General features: G+C 39.7%; 1 protein-coding gene across 7 annotated transcripts in view; it reads right to left on the reverse strand.

Annotated features, from left to right (window-relative positions):
• PTPRM (protein tyrosine phosphatase receptor type M) overlaps positions 1 to 20,998 on the reverse strand; it is a 779,952-nt gene that overhangs the window by 126,874 nt on the left and 632,080 nt on the right. For 6 of the 7 annotated variants that reach the window (XM_072828757.1, XM_072828756.1, XM_072828755.1 and 3 more), the window contains 2 exons: positions 19,394 to 19,468; positions 13,995 to 14,182 (listed from right to left, as the gene is read on the reverse strand). In XM_072828757.1, the coding sequence (XP_072684858.1) occupies positions 13,995 to 14,182; positions 19,394 to 19,468 (263 nt within the window). Of the gene's footprint in view, positions 1 to 13,994; positions 14,183 to 14,900; positions 14,913 to 19,136; positions 19,164 to 19,393; positions 19,469 to 20,998 lie in introns of all 7 variants that reach the window. The other variant, XM_072828760.1, reaches the window with a different exon arrangement.

Consider the following 20,998-nt stretch of genomic DNA (forward strand, 5'->3'; position numbering starts at 1 on the left):
TAGGTAACTTATGGTCAAAGAAGAAATGATGATGAAAATCACAAAATTAAACACTGAAAAATCAATGATAACCATACTCACTCTTATGGAGAGAAAGAATGAAGAGTAAATAGATATTTACATTAGAAAAAAGAAAGCTTTAAAGTTAATGTGGTTAACCCCACTTAAGAATTTAAAAAAAGAAACTAAAAAAAAAGTAGAAGAAAATTAATAAAGAGTGGGAATAGAAGGAATCTTTAAAAATGCAATATTCAAAATCAACAAAGCCAAAGGTTATTTCTCTGAAAAGGTGAATAATAAAATTAAAAAACCTCTGGCAAGAATATTCAAGAAGTGAGAAAGACAGAAGTTGCGAATAAACATCATTAATAATGAAAAAAGAAAAAAGGAAACTGAGTACAGACAAATTAGAAAGATAATAAAATATTAACACGTATGTGCCTACATAACAAAGTTAGACAAAATGCACAAATTCCTATGAAAATATTAACTGGGACTATTGAAAAACTAGTAATTAAAAATTTTAACAGGAGGAAATTGCCAGATCTAGTCACTGCCACAGGCTACTTCCAAAGATAATTTGAATCTTACAAAAGAAAAAAAAATACAGAGTGCTATCCCATTGATTTAAAAAAGTACATATACTTTTCATTCTAAAATGTAAAAAAGGAAAATAGAAGGATAATTAAGGGACTAGTATCACTCATGACATAAATGCAAAAATCATTAGTGAACAGTATTCAGCAATGTTTAATATGTGTCATGACCAAGTCAGGTTTATTCCAGGAATGAAGAGTTGGTTCAGTATTAGAATATTAGTTATATTAGTGAACTCATCATGCTAACATATTAAATCAAGTAATTATTTTATATAACAATAAATGCTGAAAGAGCATTCTATCAAATTCAATATCAGTATACCAGGGATGGAAGGAAGTATCACCAGCCTAATCCCAACTAATTATTAATCATTAAAAGAATTTTCTCTTAAAATCAGGACCAAGACAATGATGCTTACAACCTAAGTTTTATTTAATGTTGTACTGAATGTTCTAGTTATCTTTATAAAATAAGAATAAATGGATACGATGTAGAAGGACTAAAAAGAAATAAATAGTCACTAATGAGAATAGACATGATTTCTCCACAGAAAACTCTAGAAAAATCTACAGACAAATCATTGAAATAAGGATAGTTGGAAAGTATTTCTGGACATAGAAGCAAAATACAAAAGGTAATAGTATGTGTGTGTATGTGCGCATAAACATATATACACACCCACATATATACATACACACATCTTTCTATTTATGTGTATATTCTATATACTTGCAATAAAGAAAATGTAACTTTATTTAAGATTTTATTTATTTATTTGAGAGAGAGTGAGAGAGAAATAATGAATGGGGGGAGGGGCAGAGGGAGAGGGAGAAGCAGACTCTCCCCATTGAGCAGGGAGCCTGATGTGGGGCTTGATCCCAGGACCATGAGATCATCACTCTGAGATCACGACCTGAGATCATGCCCTGAGGTGAAATCAAGAGTTGGGTGGTTAACCAGCTGTGCCACCCAGGTGCCCAAGAAAATGTAACTTTAAAAGATGCTATTGCCATAACAAAAAAACTACACATAGCTAAAAGATGTACAAGATTTTATGGAGAACTTTTTGAAACTTTACTAAAAAATATAAAGGAAGATCCAAATAGATAGAGACATAAATCATATTAACAAATAGGAAAATATAATATTGCCAAGAGGTCAAGCAATTCAAAACGAAATTACACAGTTTTTCATAAAGGCAACTGTATAAAATGTCCACATTTTCTAGGGACAACATGATGTGTGGATCCTGGAAGCACAAAGCCTAAGGACTGCCAATACATTTCTACAGAAGAACAAAGGAGGCCATAGAAGAGCTCCTACAAGTCAGGAAGAGACCTTAACCCCTAGTGAGAAAAAGGGGCAAAGGACATGAATAGTTCACTAGAAAAAAATTTCACAAGGCCAGTAAACATACAAAGACCTATCTGGTTTTATTTATTTATTTATTCTTAATTCTTTTTTTTTAATTTTTATTTATTTGTGATAGTCACAGAGAGAGAGAGAGGCAGAGACATAGGCAGAGAGAGAAGCAGGCTCCATGCACCGGGAGCCCGACGTGGGATTCGATCCCAGGTCTCCAGGATCGCGCCCTGGGCCAAAGGCAGGCGCCAAACCGCTGCGCCACCCAGGGATCCCTCTATCTGGTTTTAGATGGAACAATAATGAGATACTCTTTTTCCACCTCTCAAACCAGCAAGGATTAAAAATAAAAATGGACTATCATTCATTGCAGCGTGGGTGCGTTGAAGTAAGCATTCTCATGGAGACTGCTCATGATGAGTGTGATTGGTATAATCTTTCTGGAAAGCAAGGTGTTAATATGCATGAAGAATCTTAAGCTCCTCATACACTTTGAACCAGTGATTCCACCTCTTGAAATCTACCTGTAGAAAACAATGGACTGGGGCAGTCCCAGTGGTGCAGCGGTTTGGCGCCGCCTGCGGCCTGGGGTGTGATCCTGGAGACACCACAGGATCGGGTCCCACGTTGGGCTCCCTGCATGGAGCCTGCTTCTCCCTCTGCCTGTGTCTCTGCTTCTCTCTCTCTCTCTTTCTCTCTCTCTCTCTCTCTGTGTTTCTATGAATAAATAAAATCTTAAAAAAAAGAAGACAATGGACATAAACCCAAGGAATTAATCATAGCAGTGTTCAAGACAAAGACTTTGGAAACATTTGTGGTACAATATTAAGTGGGAAAACACAGTATGAAACTATATAATGGGGATCCCTGGGTGGCGCAGCGGTTTAGTGCCTGCCTTTGGCCCAGGGCGCGATCCTGGAGACCCGGGATCGAATCCCACGTCAGGCTCCCGGTGCATGGAGCCTGCTTCTCCCTCTGCCTGTGTCTCTGCGCCTCTCTCTCTCTCTCTCTGTGTGTAACTATCATAAATAAATAAAAATTAAAAAAAAAAAAGAAACTATATAATGATTTTAATGCATTAAAATACTCTGTGCGGAAAAGGACTAAATATTGATGGTGGGTTTATGGGTGAGCGCTATTGTCTTTTTCTTTACAATTTTCTTAAAATTTCCAAATTTCTTTCAAAAAGTATGTGTTGTATTTATTTATTTATTTATTTATTTATTTATTTATTTATTTATGAGATTGAGAGAGCGAGAGAGTGTGAATGTGTGCAGGGAGGGGCAGAAGGAGAGGGAGAGAGAGAATCCTCAAGCAAATTTCCCACTGAGCCGGATGCAGAGCTCAATCCCTGAGATACTGGCTTGAGCCAAAATGAAGAGTTGGACGCTCAACCACTTGAGCCATCCAGGTGCCCTTGTATTGCTTCTAAAGGAAAACAGCAATAAAATCAGGACTTGGAAACCTTTCAAAACATATTTTGTTACTCTGTATCCTACAACTATTTTCACCATTAAAATAGAGAAAAAATAAAAGCAAGCTTTCTCTTTAGGCAGATAGATTATGTTAATTGGATTTATAGTACATTCTTTTCATGTTTTGAGAAATAGGCTTAAAATACACATCGTAATCAGCCAAGTGAAATACTTTGGCTATAAAATTGGTAAAGAACTCAAATGCATAATTACCTAAAGTACATAAATGCAATATATATAAAAACATACACTGTATATTTATAATTAACAATGAAGACATTATAACCATTCAGTATCTCTCATATAATTTCCTAAAAGTAAACAGATAAAAGGTATCGCTAAAGGGCAGCAATAAAAGATAAAGAGGGTGAGAAAAAATTTTAAAAGTGTAAGATACTGAGTAACACGGGCAAATTCCAACATGGATGTCAAATCACTTTTATTTCAAAAGATGCAAAAGAAGAAATTGGAAAAGTTAGCACATCTGCTTTCTTTTCAGTGATATGGCAAGTCAAAAAAATTATGGGCTCTGATTCAATATTATTTTGGTCTGAATAATACATGGAATTATAATGTGAAATGAAACAATGTGAAATGTGAAATAAATGTAGTAATTCAGAACATTTAATCCATATATTTCCTTATTATCCATGATCCTTAAAAAACTGGGACAGTGGGGATTAAAGATATATTGGAATTATGATCATGAACACATTTCAGACAATGTGAGGGCTTGACAGAAAAGTGTACTAATATTGTTACCATATCCTCTCAATTCAAAGTTCTCAGTTTTTGGAAATGGGGTGGGGTTAGAAGAGTGAGAAGGGGTTGAGTTGGAGGAACGGAGGGGAGGAAAAGATAGAAATGTCCTGTTGGGATGGAAACCATCTCATTCAGAAATGCTGAATAAATTCACAATTGGCAGGGGAGAGCCAGAGAACTGCCTGTGGATCCTGAGCAATGGCACTCTACACAGCAGTGACTGCCAGCTGTGGCTCTTAGGCTGCCAGTCAGTGCTGCCCACTGGAAAACATTCCACCCATGGAAATATGTCAACCAAACTAGAAGTCTGGCATCCCTGAGTGATGGCACTACTGATGTCAGAGACATATAGTAAGGACTTGGTCTTCACAACTGATTGAGTTGCTTCAGGGAAGTTGAGTCATTTGCTGGAAGTTCCAGCATGAGGGTCTCAGCTGACTCTTCAGTAAGGTGACAGGTCAAAGGCTTGGGACCCATATCCTCTGACTGGAAATCTATTGTGCTTTCTACCATATAGCACTACTGTTTGGAAAAAAAATGATTGACTTTTCATATTATGTGGTCAAAGCTTAAAGATGTTATCTTGGTTCTGCCTGGAGGTCAGACAGCCAGTTAACAACACTGTCATCCTTGTGCTGTATCATCTCATTAACAAGAGATTCAACATCTTCCAGAAAGGATCTTTCAGAAAACCTTGGGCTTTCACACACAACTCAAGTTTACATATTCATTTTCTCCCTCCCTTCCTACCTCTACTGGGTTGGATGGCAGTAATAATCCAGGGAAACAGCATATAAAATCCATGATCTCCAGAGCTATTGTTTGGTTTTAGCTTATCGCTGGTCTTGGTGGGTTTCCACTGAGCCAGGCTGCCTGATATCTGCAGAATGAGTTTCCTGTATTTCTCAACAATGAAAAACTAGAGCAGGAGAGGGGCAATGTTGGAGTGACCTCACTCTCAGAGCTGGGGCACCGAGCGAGATTAATGGGCAGCATCTGCTTCTGCCGAGATGAGGAAACACAGAGTTGGCACTGATGCGGGGACCCCAGGGCTGGATGGGTCCTCTGCCAAAGGACAGAACACTTCACAGCAAACAAAAACACAGAGAGGAAAAATAACACTCCTGCCATGAAATCACAAGTCAAATCAATAAAACACAAGGTTAATTTCCATAGGTTTGTAGCTCTGTGGTGTTGCATGCAGCAGTGACGGCATAATGGAAAGAACATGGGCTTTAGAGTCAACAGAGATGGGATAAATCCTACCACTTGATGGCGGGATGGCCTTGGGGAAGTTACTTAAATTTGGCATCATTTCCTTGTCTGTAAATGGGTATGATAATGATGTACTAGCTTTGTGGTTAGAAATATCCCTGTGCATGCATGCGCGTGCATGTGCGTCTCTGTACAGTGCTGAACACATTAGGTGTTAGACAGAAGTAGGTACCATCAATATCATGATCAAAACTCTCAGAGCCAATTAAGACTTTATGAAAAGTCAGCTCCTCCAAACCTTGCTCCCTGCTGAAATATGTCCACGGCAACACAAATTACTTTTATGAGCTTTCAAACTGTGTATGATGATGACATATAGTTTCTCTCTCGGAACACTCATGTTAAAAAGCCTCACCTAAATAATTCTACTTTATTTCTATTGAAATTAAATAAGAATTTTAAAGCAAACGTGGTTTACAAATATGATCCTAAAATTTTCAAACACATGATTGGCGTTCAGTGAGTAGAATGATTGATTAGCTAGACCCACATCCATTAGTACCAGTTTAATACGATCGGTTATTGGTAAGGTCCAACTTGGTCAGCACAGTTTTTTCTCATTGGCTGTTGCTAACTCACTTGATCCTGGGTGATGGTTTACATCATGGCGAGTATTTTGTTGTAGTTCTATCCATCTTTAATTTCATCTTCCCTTCTAAGGGTATATGTGTTTAAATACACGGGAATTAAGTTAGCAAATATAAAGTAACTTCTATTTAGTAGTGTTTGTCAAACATCTATTGAATGAGCCAATTAATAGATAGCCTACCATATTATCAGTTAAGATACTGCCTGCTGTATTTCCAATGGATGTGTTGCCTACTATGTTACTTGAACTCAGAGCCATGAGACTGTGGAGGGCCAGGTTGTCTCTGATGGGAGAACCAGGAACGCTCTTGGAGGAGGTAACATCTGAGTTGGGTCTAACAGAATCAGTCACATGAAGAGGGAGCTGGAAGTCAGTCTAGGCAGAGGTCACAAGGTGAAGAACTGCCAGAGACATGAAGATTCTTGGGGCATGAGAGATGACTATAAGGCACATGGTAGAAGGTGGCCACAGTCACAAATCAAGCCTGCAGGGCAGGCTAGAGTTGAGTCATGGAGGTCTGAGTATACTATGCTAAGGAGTTTCTTAGTTTTGGAAGGAATCCACAGCAGAGTTTTGAGCATCAAATGTGATAACATCTATGTTTTACAAAGAAAATTGATTGCAGAGTGGAGAAGAAGACAGGACATGAAATGTGGAGAGATAACTTGGTACTGTCATGATGGTTCAGGCAAGGTGAGAGGACCAGGCAGTGGGGTCAGAGAGGATTCCTAGGGATGGAACTGGGAATGATCAGGAGGGTGAACATTCTGGACTTGTAAGCTGCTGATGGGGAGGTAAGGGTGAGGGAGGTGGCAATGATGGCCTTGCGGAGGCTTGCTAGGCCAATTTCGTGGGTGGCAACATCATCCAACTGATCCCAAACAGACGAGGTCAGCGAGAGCTAGGACACAGGCACATTTACAGTCCCTCTGGGCCAGGTCCTGTGACTAATGCCATCCGACACTAAAAGCATGTTAACAAGTGGGAAAAGTACTCAACTTCTCCCAGGGTAGAAAATTCTAACAACCAGCATCCAAATGGAAACCAGACAGCTGACCAGAGGCGCTTCAAACAAACTGGTAAATGTCTACTGCCATCAACTCTCATCAGAGAGAAGACATAGTGTTGTAGGAAGTAACAATCTTTAACCAAATTTTCTGAAGTTTGAGCTTGTACGTGATATTATCAGGGGCATGGGCAAAAAGCAACTGAATTAAGCCAGCTAACACACAAGAGGTCCTGAAAGCAAGCAGGACAACATGGAGCATGCAATAAATAGAACAGACACTTTTATATTCACAGTTCAGAAAAAAATAAACCAAATACTCAGTCAAATCAACCCTTTCTATTGCATTATTTAAAAGTATGCAGAAACTTTTATTTACTAAGAAAGTATCTATCAACACATGCACTTGACTTGCCCCAAATAGCTGGAGCAACTTCAAAATTTCAGGTAGAAGGGTGTTTTTTTTTTTTTTAAATCATTCTCTCCTGGACCAGCTCAGCATCACCATAATAATTAAAGGAAGAAACATGTCAAAACTCACTTGGCTGCTAGAGCCATTGGAGCCACAGCTGTTGTGATTCTTAATGCATTTACAGTGCTTGCCAACGCTCCTTCTAACTCCGCATCCTTAAGCTTTCAATGGTTGTGCTTTGTTTGTTTTGTATCCTGTGGAATAGAAAATAACCTGCACTGATTGTGGCAATTGATTGACTCAGCTGGTGCCTCAGAATATGAAATGGGAACTGAAAAGCACATCTGAAAAGTGTGTGGGCTGGAGGTGAGCAGGAAGGGGGTGCCTCCACCCCGGATTGCGCGCAGAAGCACGGAACCAGCTGTGTCGGGCAATGGTTCTATCAGCTAAGTAACACAAAGTACCTTTAATTCCACCTGCCCCTTCCTCTGTTTTCAGATCTCAACAAAGATGCTGTGGCGCACCACGCCATTCTTAAAACTTTTCTAGAAGTATGTACAGTTCTCCCTCTGCCAGCTAGCCTCCAGCAGGGGAGAGATGGGCACCCCTGGGGAGAGCTGTCCTCCCCACGCTCTGCGGGTGTCCCCACTGAGCATCCACGTCTGTCTTCCCATCCAAGGGTCTGTCTTGTCTAAAGACATCTGAACCAGAATGAGGAATTACAAGTGCAAGGTCCACAGAGTGGAGGCAGCTTTCAGGGGGTGGTTTTTCTTTAAGTTTTGTTGGGTTTCCTGAGGTAGGATGCAAGTAAGCAAAAAACAGACTTGGAAGGGCAATTGAGATGTTTTAATAATAATTCCTTCTTCACTTGCTACAGCTTCGTCAAATATGCACACACGCATCCAATGTTAACATGGTGCTCCATTTAACAAAATTGGCTATTTTACTTAGAAAAGAGGGGGAAGGATGAGAGAGGAGAATACCTAATCCATCCATTTCTTTGCTACCAGGAGATGGACATGTTTAAAGAAAATCAGGGTTTCAGAAAAATGCATAGGTTGTACTTAAGCCCGAAGATTCTGGCATAATATCTTCAATTTCCCAGTTTAAATTGAGCTGCAAAACAGTTTCCATGTTCAATTATACAATTAATCACCAGTGCTCGTACCCTTGAGAAATATACAGGAGAAAAGTAAGTGGGATGAGAATAATACTTTTCTAAATGTATTTAGATATATATGTACACACTATTTTTTTTCAAGAGCAGGCTGCAAAGAGTTACTTAGGTTGTAAGTTCTAGTTCCAGCAAATGGAAAATAAATTTTTGTGCCCCACAGCAATATTATTAGCTAATGAAACAGTGCCATCTGTGTTTTTCAGGATGCCCTATCTGGGAGTAGTTTCGACGTGCTGTCCTTTTATCTGAATTCTACAATGATCACGAAATGTGTTCTTTCAGATTTAAGTGACTGTGGTCCTACGGAAGGTTAACGTCTTTTCTGCTTGGATCCCCAGAGGGACTTTCAGTCATAAAATAGAGAAGGAAAGAAAGACTTTTGGGGACCCCAGAGGGGGAGGAATTTGCTCTCCAAGCCCACAGGGTCCCCCCTGAGGCTCCCTGTGGCAGGACGCAGCAGCCTGTAGCTCCCACCTGCCGGCGCAGTGAGAAGGGACAGGGGCCCAGACACCTGCATCTAGGATGGGGCCCATCAGTTCAGGGAGAAGCAGCAGAGTCACCGTGACTCCAGAGGACAAAGGCCCAAGTCTCTGGGGGAAGGATGGCCCCGTCCGACTTGTGTTCCTCATGGGCAGCTATCTCCTTTCTCCCAATTTTGGTAAAACCACAGCTGTTCCCCCAGAGGCTAGCATAGACTGCTCTTTGCTTGCTGGGAGGAAGAACACCTCCTCTTCTGCAGCAACATAAACAAACTTGCCCTTTCTGCTCAGTCTTTCTCCAGAGAGCCCTGATCCACTCTCCGATGACAACCTGCCATTTTCTGTTCAATTCAGCATGTTTACTTTTTTTTATTGTGATTCATGTCTGAGTTTCTTTTGAATCAAATTACTGCATCTCCCTGGTGAGATATGCCATATGACGATCTTGTTAGAACAAAATCAAATATAAAATTTGCACTCAGTGCTACTCAGTCTCGTCCCCACCACATGTTTTCCCTTTTGTTTGGACACACTTCTGTCAGCTACTTGAATGGTAATGAATCCTTCCAGCGCCTAGGACAGTTTTCAGACATTTCTGTCTTGGAATAGATAAAGACAGACTGGTTGAAATGGTGTCAACAGAGAGAAAGTCACTATTTCAAAACTATTTTACAATGTAGATGGCTAGGTTTTCTCGATATACACGGACTGAAGAAAACCAGAAAGACCAACTGATTGAGCCTGGTGTGTCACGGCACTCACTGGAGACTTTCTTAACATTTTATCCTCCGAGATGTAACATCGTTCATTGCTTCAGTGAGTCATGAAGCCAAGCATTCCATAGCATTTTTTTTTTTTTGAATGGAAATGGAGCAATGTAGTTCACATTATGCTTTCCAGTGAATAGTTTCCCTCTCCCCTTTACTTTTCTGGGTGCTGGTATTGTCTTTCAAGCAATTCCTGTGTGCCTCATACACATAATGTTTAAAAAAACTAGATGGTTGCTAAGTAGTGCAGGTATGAGTCTCCATCCAAATACAGGAGAGACCCATGTTACCTGTCTTTCTTCAGTTACCCTGACTTCCAGAGTAACGTTCAAACTTCTTGGTGTGATGCTGTGTGATCCGAGCCTGACCACCCATGACCCTTCGCCCTACCTAGGATTCAGGCACACAGCACTACCGCCATTTCTAAGTATATCCCATTGTCTAGATTTTGTATCTACCTGGAATCTGCCTTTTTCTACATTGTCCTGGCCAACTCCCTAGCTCATCCTAGCTCAGTCTGGTGCCACAGACTACCCAACATGCCTCCAGTGGCCTTGAAAGTCCTGCTGCAAATCTCTCACATGGGGTTTAACTTGACAGGCATGCTGTAGTCCCTGTACGGCTGCTTCCTCTAGTGGGGCGAGCTTTCTGAGGTTGAGGGCAGGGCAGAAAGTTCTCTGCATTCCCCAGTACCCAGCAGTGTCAGACTCTGAGCATGTATTTTAGTACACACTGGTGGACTAATGGGCATAGCAACTTGTTAAATTAACTACCTCTCCTCCATCTTTTGTTGCCAAGACACCCTAGAACCTTTTTAAGAAATAAACAGTATTTGGTGGTCGACAGTCACATAACATTCCCTAGGACTTTCCTAATTTCTATATGAAAATATTCTTTTAGCAATAAAAGGGGACAGAATATATTTTGAAATACTTATTTTCTCAAACTCCTTGTCCACAGAATCAAATGTATCTACCCATTTAAGTTACTTATTAATGGGAACTTTTGATGATAGGTGCATGGCAAGGAAACCATCGAGTGTTTTAGATGAAGCAAAAATGTACGGAGCCATAAAATGACTGGCTCATTCTATCCTCAGAGTGCTGAACAAGAAATGACAGAGATGTACTGAAACCACAAGGTGACACAGTTCCCCCGAAAAGAACATGGTGTGAACTTTTCTCTTGGATCTTATCGTATTTTCCTCTTTTACTTAGTTAACACTTCAACTAAATGCAGATTCAATTCTAGCACTTATGAGTTTCAATTCTAGCTAAATGAGTTTATCTCCACAACAAGCTTATGAGGTGGACACTATAGGTATTCCATTTTACAGATGAGGAAACTTAGGCCCAGAGAGGTTAGGCACCTTGCCCAAGGTCACACAGCATAGAAGATGCAGGGCTAAGCTGGAATATGGGCAGTCTGGGATCAGACTCCATATCCCAAACCACCACAAGATTCACACCACACCAGACAGTCAGGGCACTCCTGACTTCCAGTGTGGATTAAATGAAAGGATGCACACTTAGCTGCCAGGTTCATAGAGCTGTGTGTGGAGCACTAGGATTAATCCCTACAAAATCTTCCATTTCATAATTCTCCTCTTAACCTCCCTGTTTGTTCCTGCTTTCCTTTCTAGCACATGTTCTTTTTAAGTTTTTTTTCCTTTCTTCTTCTTTTCCTCTTTAAAAAAAACAACAAACTGATAATGGTTTTGGTGTTTAAAAGCACTTACACCCCCAGCTTACTGAGATATAACTGACATGTAACATTTTGTCAGTTTTAGGTGTGCAATGTGATATTGGTATATGTTTATATTATAGTCTTCTCCGATCCACTGAACAGCTAGGATGGAAAAAAGAGTTTTTTTGAAACATAATTAATACATTTTATTTCAGTGTAATAACCCTTAATAAATCATCAATTAGAATATGCTTCAAATGAATATAAGCTGTTTTAGTTTGTACTTATAAATCATATTTCTTCAGGAGATATGAATGGGAAATGATTTTTGGGTATGCTTTCAAATACGCATCATCTATAGTGTGTTATAGGAAGTCTCAAGGTATTTTTACATAGTCCATGAAAAATTGGACTCAGGTGATTTTATGAATTGTTCTTTGAGCCTATAACTAATCTCTTTGACATGAACATCTTTAATAAACATTTGAGCAATATCTGCATTCAGAATATTGGATAGAACTAAGACATCATTTCTATTCATTAGGCTTATATTTTCTCACTAACCTAATTTTGTCTTTCATAAGATATTAATGCTTTTGGAAGTCTTACTCTTAATCCTATTAATTCCTAAGCTAGCCTTTAAAAGTGCATGAGGAGATATGCAGAGGCAGTCAGTTTCACCAAATTACAAGCTAAATTGCTAACAGTAGATCTAAGAAGTTGGGTGTTGTTAAAATGCAGAACTTCATCTGAAAATATTGCCTGGACTGAAATCCAACCCCAGAGGCCTTAGTTTCCTTGGCGCAGCAGCCTTCTGAGCCGAGGTTATAGGCAACACAGGAGGATGCTCCGGTCAGCAGAGCAGAGCATGTCTCCGCTGGCCTAAAGACCCAGTCTTAAAAGAGGCATAGCTGTGCTGCAGCTCTGACTGCTGTAATGAACTCTTTGGTGATTCGGCTCAGAAACGGAGCTAAACCCAAGACAATGCAGCATCTGGGGCATGAAATGAAGTATCATGAGTGTCCCCGAGAGGAGAAAGAAGCAGAGTTTGAAACTCGTAGGGTATGGAGGTGGTAGGAACTGATTTTTAAAATACTTTTTTTATATTTTATTTTTTTTAAACATTTTATTTATTTATTCATGAGAGACATACACACAGAGAGAGAGGCACAGACACAGGCAGAGGGAGAAGCAGGCTCCCCGCAGGGAACCTGACTCGGGACTCGATCCTGAGTCTCCAAGATCACACCCTGGGCTGAAGGTGATGCTAAACTGCTGGGCCACCCGGGCTGCCCTAAAATATTTTTTTTTTAAATAAAGATTTTTATTCATTTATTTGACAGAGTGAGAGAAAGAGAGAAAGAGAAAGAGAGTGAGCCCAAGACGGCAGAGCAGCAGGCAGAGGGAGAGGGAGAAGCAGGTTCCCTGCCAAGCAGGGAATCATGACCCGAGCTGAAGGCAGATGCTCAACACCTGAGCTCCCAGGCACTCCCTAAAATACTCTTAATTCCAGACAAAATGTTTCCCAATCATGAGCTGGTTAGGTAGATGTAGTGCCAGAGACACACTCTAAAATGTCAAGAGCTACACATCTATATAATCTTGTTTTCACTGTACACAAGCTGCTTTTTCTTCATCAATGAGTATGAACTAATTTTATTTAATAAGGTAAAAAAAGAAGTCCAGCCCTGCTCGCTTCCTCCCCTTCACTGGCCTCGCCCATATGCACACACTCAAGTGATGGTACACGTCTTTGAATCAGACTTCTTCAAATCAGTTAATTCTCTCCAGTTCTTGAACGACTTTCCAACAGAATTAGCTAATGACTGAGGTGGTAAAGTGAGCCCTACATTTTAGAAAAGGTGAGAGAACACTGCTGTGCCTGGAAATGCCCCAGAGAGCTGCCCACCCTAGATCCCAGTATAGCCGCACTCTCTCTGGGCTGGCAGGACAACAGCTGTCACAGCCGTGACACTAGCCAGCCCCTTTACAGGGAACTAATCTCCACCACATGACATCACTGGTTGGTCTGTAATTGCTTTAAGTGGACAGTTTCTTCCTGGATAACTACCACAACACTATTAGGATTTAACATCATAATTACAGAAAAAGCCAAGAAGCATAATCATGAGTGAGGAAAGAGCCTGGTAGGCCTCTGTTTCATTGCATATTTATGAGGAATAATGGAAAAGGTGAATTCGGCCTCCTTTTTCCATTTTATGCACGTTACCTTCCCGGTAATAAATCTCATGGCCAGATGGGAACAGACCCCAGGATGACATGCCTGGTCCCTTTCTGGCAGCCCTCCCAGGTCCCGCCGGTCAGCTGCAGGAGCTGGGAGCCCATCCCTGGCATCACGTCCAGGATGGCAGAGAAGGAGCTGTGGTGCGGCGCTCGTGCTCACCTCGTACTCCTCCTTGAAGCCATAGCTCTCGGCACACTTCATTTGCGTGATGTGTTGAAGCAGGTCTGCCACCCTGATGGCAGGGTGGAGCTGCCCAGTCTGGTAGGGCACGTCAGCCGGCTCCCTCTTCTTGTAAGTGTGCGACTGCACCAAGCTGCTGGTGTCGCTGGCCATCGTGTGGCTTTCGTCTAAGGAAAAGAAGGCCATGATGGAAGTGAGGGGGACCATGGGCTACGTGGGGGTCACTGAGAATGCTAAGAAGCTGCTGCTGAAACCCCCTCCACCTACAGCTTCAATAATCCCTACGGTGGCTCAGCAAAAAAAGAAAAGTTAAAATGTTTAGAAATTTGAATGGGATTGGCAATACTGATAGGAATGAGGCAGAAATCTTTGTTTTTTTACAAAGCAGTCCAAACGATATATTGGTTTCACAAAGCTAGTCAGTAAGAACCCTTTAGCCTTTGGGCGCTCCAGTTTATAGAAGTTTCAGTCTGAAACTTCACCAAGGCCTGGCCCCAAACCAGCCTTGTATCCTTCCAAAGATTGGTTAACTAGTTTGTATGATGAAGTAATAAACTCTGTACAAATGTTCTGTGAGCAAAAGAAAAGTGCACAAAATGGGTTGGCTTATAAAGCTAGCAATGAAAATGTGGGCTCAACACATGAACTCCAAGGAAAGCAGAACTAGGAAACAGACTGGGTCTGATGAGTCACTCGCATGCTCCAGTGTCAGAAAGCTTGACAGAAGACTGGGGACCAGCACATCACACATGGAATGTTCTACAAGAGCTAACATGCAGGCCGACACACAGCAGAACCAGCTGGCTTTGTCAGAATCTACAGATAAGACACACACTCCCATTCATTCCCTTCACACCTTTTCCATGGGCGAATGGGGGAACTTACCATTTATTGGCACTTTTAAGAAGGTACATATCAGGAGAAAAGAGGAGAAAAAGGAAACAGGGCATAAGCAAAAATACCGTGTGAATAATTACAGGTAGTCTTTTGTCTGTGCTTTCCTTTGATAGTTAAGTTTTCTATCTGTAGGTGCTCAGAGGTCAAGGCCTCAATTCTTCCATCACCTTGGGATGGGAGTGTTTAATATAAGCACTCAAAAACAAAAAGGAGGTTAAAATAGTATCATAATTGCTCTTCATTCCCCATGAACTAAGTAATGACTGACTAAGTCTTATTTGTATTCGACACATTTTCTTGTTTAAATTTCCTGAACAAGTCAACCAAATTGTACTACAAAACTAATGTCAAAATTTGGTCAAAAAGCCTAAAGAGGCTATATTTTAATGGAAGACTCCTAGCAAATTAGATTAATGAACTGCAGAAATTGTAGCTATTAAAAAATATCTTATGCAGGAAGGTGCTATTAGATTAAGAGTTCCACATGCTACAGGTTAGCTAATTATAATGCTGAATCCCTTTAGCTGTTTTGTGATTGAGGATGTGTCACATAAAATATGTTAACTTCACTTAAAATGAGAATGTTAAATCAAAATTGATTTCAGGTATACAGAATTAAAAATTATTTAAAAAGTGTATGTTCATTTTTTTAAAATTACCAGATTGTTTATCAATAGGGACTTCAGCTATGGATATTCTTTCTCTTTTCTTTTCTTTTCTTTTCTTTTCTTTTCTTTTCTTTTCTTTTCTTTTCTTTTTTCTTTTCTTTTCTTCCTTTCCTTTCCTTTCCTTTCCTTTCCTTTCCTTTCCTTTCCTTTTTTTTCTTTCTTTTCTTTTCTTTTCTTTTCTTTTCTTTTCTTTTCTTTTCTTTTCTTTTCTTTTCTTTTCTTTTCTTTCTTTCTTTTCCTCTCTTTCTCTCTCTCTCTCAATCTCTCTCACAGAGATTCAGCTCCAAGGGAAATTTAGTTCAAGGACACTTGGTTAGCTGGGCCTGTTATCTGAAACCTCAGTTCTATCTGCATCACAAAGCACCTGGGGATGCATGGTATGAAAGGTGGTACACAAGTGTGTAGCTATGTTGCTGTTGCTGAAATGGGACCTGTATCACTACAAGGTGGCTAAAGACACAAAGACAAAATAAAAAAGAGTGGTAAGTTGATTTTATGATTTTGTTTTTCATTTGGATTTGCTTTGAAATTAGCCATTCATATGTTCCCATCTTATTATAACAGTCACAAATAAACTGGGAAATTTCCACATCAGGTTTGCTTGCTGGCAACTGCCAAGCTCATAAAATGGGATACTGAATCCATTGAGCTTTTAGCTATTCCAGCAAGAAGTTCTGTTCTTTATACTAAAATAAATGGAACATTAATTAGTTTCCCCCCTGTGCCTCTTCTCATTCTCTCAGTTTTGTACCTTTTGGGATGAACATAATTAAATGCCCTCCATTGTGGACTGACCTTCTAAACGTCCCCTAAATGAATCATTTGGGTCTTTTTTTGTGGAGACACCACAACCTGGTAGGGCTCTGGTCTTAGGGGTAGGCATTCTTGGAAGGTTTAATTCCCAGAGTGGCCACCACTGTTCCCATCGTACTTAGCACACCCCGCTGCGTTATGATCTCGGCCTCATTACTAGTGTGCAGGGCCCATCTTAAAGCATTTAAATACTACTGAGGCCATCTAAGACATGAGTGCGATTATCAAGTACATAGATATCAAAGAGGGAATAGAAGGCTTCTCGTGCCATCTGTTCTATGAAACTGGGTCACCTACACTATTAGAAATTCTGGATTCCACCAAAATTAGTGATTAATCAGTTCAATCTGACTTAAAAAGAATTATTACTGATAAAATATATCATCTGTCATCGACTTCCTGTATTTGTTTAAAAGTTACCAACAATTATTTCCACTAAAAATTATGCCTAGAAGGAAATCAGAAACAAAGCTTCTCACAGTTCTGATGGTTTTTGAAGAATTTGTGAACCTATATTCTTTAATAGACTATCTTCAATTCTCAACAAACCAGCTGAAAAATCTAGAATTGAAAAGAGTGCTATGTTTTTGAGGTGTGTGTGGGGTCTTCTATTTACCTATCTATAAATATCTATCAACATCTATTTATCTATCTGCCTACCTACCTACCCTATCTACTTGTTAATCTCTCTCTCTCTCTCTCTCTCTCTCTCTCTCTCTCCTTCCCCCCTTTTTTGGGGTAAGAAAATGATGTAAAGGCACGGTAAAGCTCTTTACATTATTAGGCTGGCACCTTAACACATAAGAATAAAAGGTGGAGATAATAAAGGATTTAAGGGTGCCAAGCTCCAAGTCACAATAAAACGCTCTTGTCTTAATGTAAGTTGTTAATAGTGCTGTTTCCCAAAAGTGCCAGAGTAGATGTATGTACAGCTTATCTTCTTCCCATGGTGTCAAGGGATCACCTCATTAATCCTTACTATGCAATATACAGATTCACATCTGCACCAAACACCGTGGGAGGAACGGTTCCCGAGCACTGCCATTTGCTGCACTGGTACATCTATAAGCCAGACGTGATAACAGTTATTTGTCAATCTGGCTGACTTACTCTTCACAAATGTGCATCATTTCTGCTACTTGAATTGTCTGTTCAAGTGATTCCCTTTCGGTAAAGAAGCCTAACCAAATTTAAAAGATGTCATTAGTGTTCATAATAACAAAGCAGCGACTTTAAAAAATGATATTTGTTTAATAAGCTTATCTTAATCCTGCTGTGCAATCTGAACATTTTCTTCCCTCTGACAGTACACATCTCAGCCCTCCCCACTCCAGCTTCCCCAAGGTCAGAATATCTACTAGAGGAGCTGTAGAATGAATGCCGTGGCACACAAAGAAATCGCAAATCTTTGCCTATCAAAAGATGCTGCAAATGTCATCTGCATGTAGATGACATTGTTCGGGTGCCTAAAATTAGCCTGTGTCCTTTACTTACGAAAAGAATAAAAATGCAGCCTTTCCTCCATCTAGCTGGTATTAAAAGGGAGGAGGGCTTTAGTGAGCTTTGTTTGTTAGCCTGCAAAATGATGCAAATTTAAAAATTAGGGTTATGTCCATTCTGTCTGAGTTGAGTTGTAACTCAGGCAACAAACTTGCTTAAGGTCAGAAAACACCATAAGGAAAACACATCACCCTCCGTACAAAAATCGTAACAACTTAGAGAAAAGAGAAGCACAGGGGGAAAAATTATGTTGCAAAGATATCAACCCTTGTAAAGAGAATTAGGAAGCAGGAGTTGAAGAGCTGAGGATGGAACTTTTGCTACGATGAATTGGTATATACCTTGAAGTCGTTTGTGTTGTGCTCCTTTTCGGTAAGGTTAGTAGTAGAGAGAGAACATAGCCGTGATACACTTGGGTTATTGATGCATCTCAAATGCAACAGCAGCTCATGCTTGTTTGATTATCAGAGCCAGGTAACGCCATTTCCCCAAAACCTTCTTACATTGGACAAACGGAAGTTCTTTCAGCTCCCCAAGGGAACAGTTCGCATTTTCAATGTGTTCTGCACCACTGGGCTAACATTTTATTTCATTTCTAGTGACATCTGACACATAATAAACCATGTGATTATAAAGTGCCATCTTGTCACTTTGCTGCTGAGAACATCAGCTCCTTTGAAATTCCACTGTGTGACAGACACTTGGGAATGCTGGGGTGCCCTGAGAGGCTCTAAGGAGGGGTGGGGGACCCAAACTCCACTGTGATCATTTTTTCTGCATAACATTTGGCATAATTAGAAAAATGCTATTTTTGAAATTGAAGTTTTTAGTGCTTAGTGGTAAGTGAAAATAAGCAGCAGCAATTTTTACTTTTATGACTGTCACATTACAGAATTCAGCTTTTGGAAGTACACAGCGGAGTGATGACATACTGTGTTTTCCCTTGGGATCAAATCTGACTTTAAATTCTGAACACAGAAAGGGAAAATACTAGAACCAGGATAGTTCATTTGAACCCTTGGTATCATTTCTGACATACACGAGGCAAACCCTTCTTATCAATGGAGACTGTTTGGAGAAAGTCTTTTTATTAACTATGCCCTCCCCCCAGGCCACCCACCACCCCCTTGTCCTGCTTACAATTACTGCATCATACAGAACAGAACTCCAGGCTTCTATAGAGTGGCCAATGACTTTCTAAATTACTCCTGCAATAAACTGTGATAAAGGGAAATGTTCTCACCTAAAATTGCAGTTGGCACAAATGGGTCTGTCATACATCATAAGCGGGTCAATGCAGAGAAAGTAAAAAGAGAAAGAACAGTAAATGATTGATGAAAGGCCCCCCCACTTTTCCCGCAGAAAGCCATAGAAAGCATCGTGTTACAACACATCAAACGTATTAAGCTCTTCAAGCATCATGGACAGCAAAGTGAGAGCGCAGATTGATTCTGATTGCTAAGGGGTTATGAACGCATGAACAATGGAAAAATCTGTTACCTGGGTAGTAGGAATTGGGCACCGATGTGCTCAGTGTATTCGTTTTCATTGTAAAGGACGAGGGTGAAGACACAGCTGTAAAAGAGAAAAGGACTAGTCAGCAGTTACGGAGAGGCAGTACCTGAAAATCCTGCCCTCTGATGTTGCTCAGGACACCATGCTGGTAGAGACTTGACTGAAGAAACGGCTTACATCTATTGAAATCTATATGGTAAATGCTATCACTCATCACTGTCTCTGGGGAATTATTTGTACTTCAGAGAACAAGTACCCTTTTGTCCCCTAAAAGATTTTCTTACCCTACACATGAAGAAAAATCCCCATAACCTTTGTGGCCATTTTGAATCGAGAAATTCATTAGACTTCTAGCCTATGCTTGTAGAATTCTAGTATTATGCCATTTTTTGTTTGTTTGTTTGCTTTGTTTTTATGGCTAAGGGTATGAGAAGGTGTCTACACTTTTTGGAGAATTTTCTGAAGGTTGATGTTGTTGCAATTTGCCAACTCCTCTCTTTTGTCCTATTTTGGATATTCTGAGAATTTCCTATAATGTTATGACCTGGTTTACAAAAAATAAAGGTGATGTTTCATGTGCACTGTATTTAAGGTGAAAGTTTCATGCCTACATATTGTTCTATTAGTCTTTCAGTCTTTATAAAGATGCTCATTTTTCTTTGAAATACTCCTCTGATAGACTCAGGATTTAACTACTAGACCTCTTCTCCCTTCATGTTATTGGGAGGGAAAGTCAATCCATCCAATTAATCTGATTTCAATGAATGTAGGTATTTCCTTTTTTAAAAGTAGTCTGTGAACTCTCTTAAACATCTTAATTGATTAGTGCTTTAAAAATCACCTTAATTTCATTAAAGGGGAAGGATAAATGATTTAAATGTGCTCAAGTGTTCAAGTTGGTTAAACATAAGTTTAAATCCTAACTTTCAGATGCAGTTATACAATTTATTTGATGCTAAAGTTCTGGATCAGGACACTAATACCCAATTACATCATTTTATTATGGGAAGAAGTACCAAATCCCTGTGGCTATTGTATGTTACCTTTATTCTGCTGACATATTAATATATTTTAGCTCTCCTGGAGAAGTTCCTTTATGACAGTGTTTTTTTACATCTGTTTATATTTTTAAAATGTAGAATTAATAAATGACAGATGAAGAACCAGAAACCAGTCTGCCTGTCATTCATATGATATTTTTCCGAAATAGAAAGATATCATATTTATAATGCATGTTTATGGTCAATGGCCAGGAAAAAAGAGAGCAATTGATGAAAATAAGAACAAAAACCCTGAGTACTTATAAAACATGCTAGGGTCAGTAAGAATAATGTCTATTATCTACAGACATATTTATGTCATTGGTAAGAGGGTGCAAAGCAGATACAAAATAGCTATGTTTATTTTCATCCTTTAAAAAATATTTTAAATGCTTTGATCTTTAGTATAAAAATTAAACCCATTCCCTCTCTACATATCTACTCCTTTCCTTTGTGTAATGTATTAAAAGAAGATGGTATGACTCCCATTTGCTTTAGTGAACAGATTATTCCCCATTTTCATAAATATGTCCATGCTTATTTTTAAATT

Source organism: Canis lupus, chromosome 6 (genome assembly GCF_048164855.1).
Source record: "Canis lupus baileyi chromosome 6, mCanLup2.hap1, whole genome shotgun sequence".
Taxonomy (NCBI): domain Eukaryota; kingdom Metazoa; phylum Chordata; class Mammalia; order Carnivora; family Canidae; genus Canis; species Canis lupus.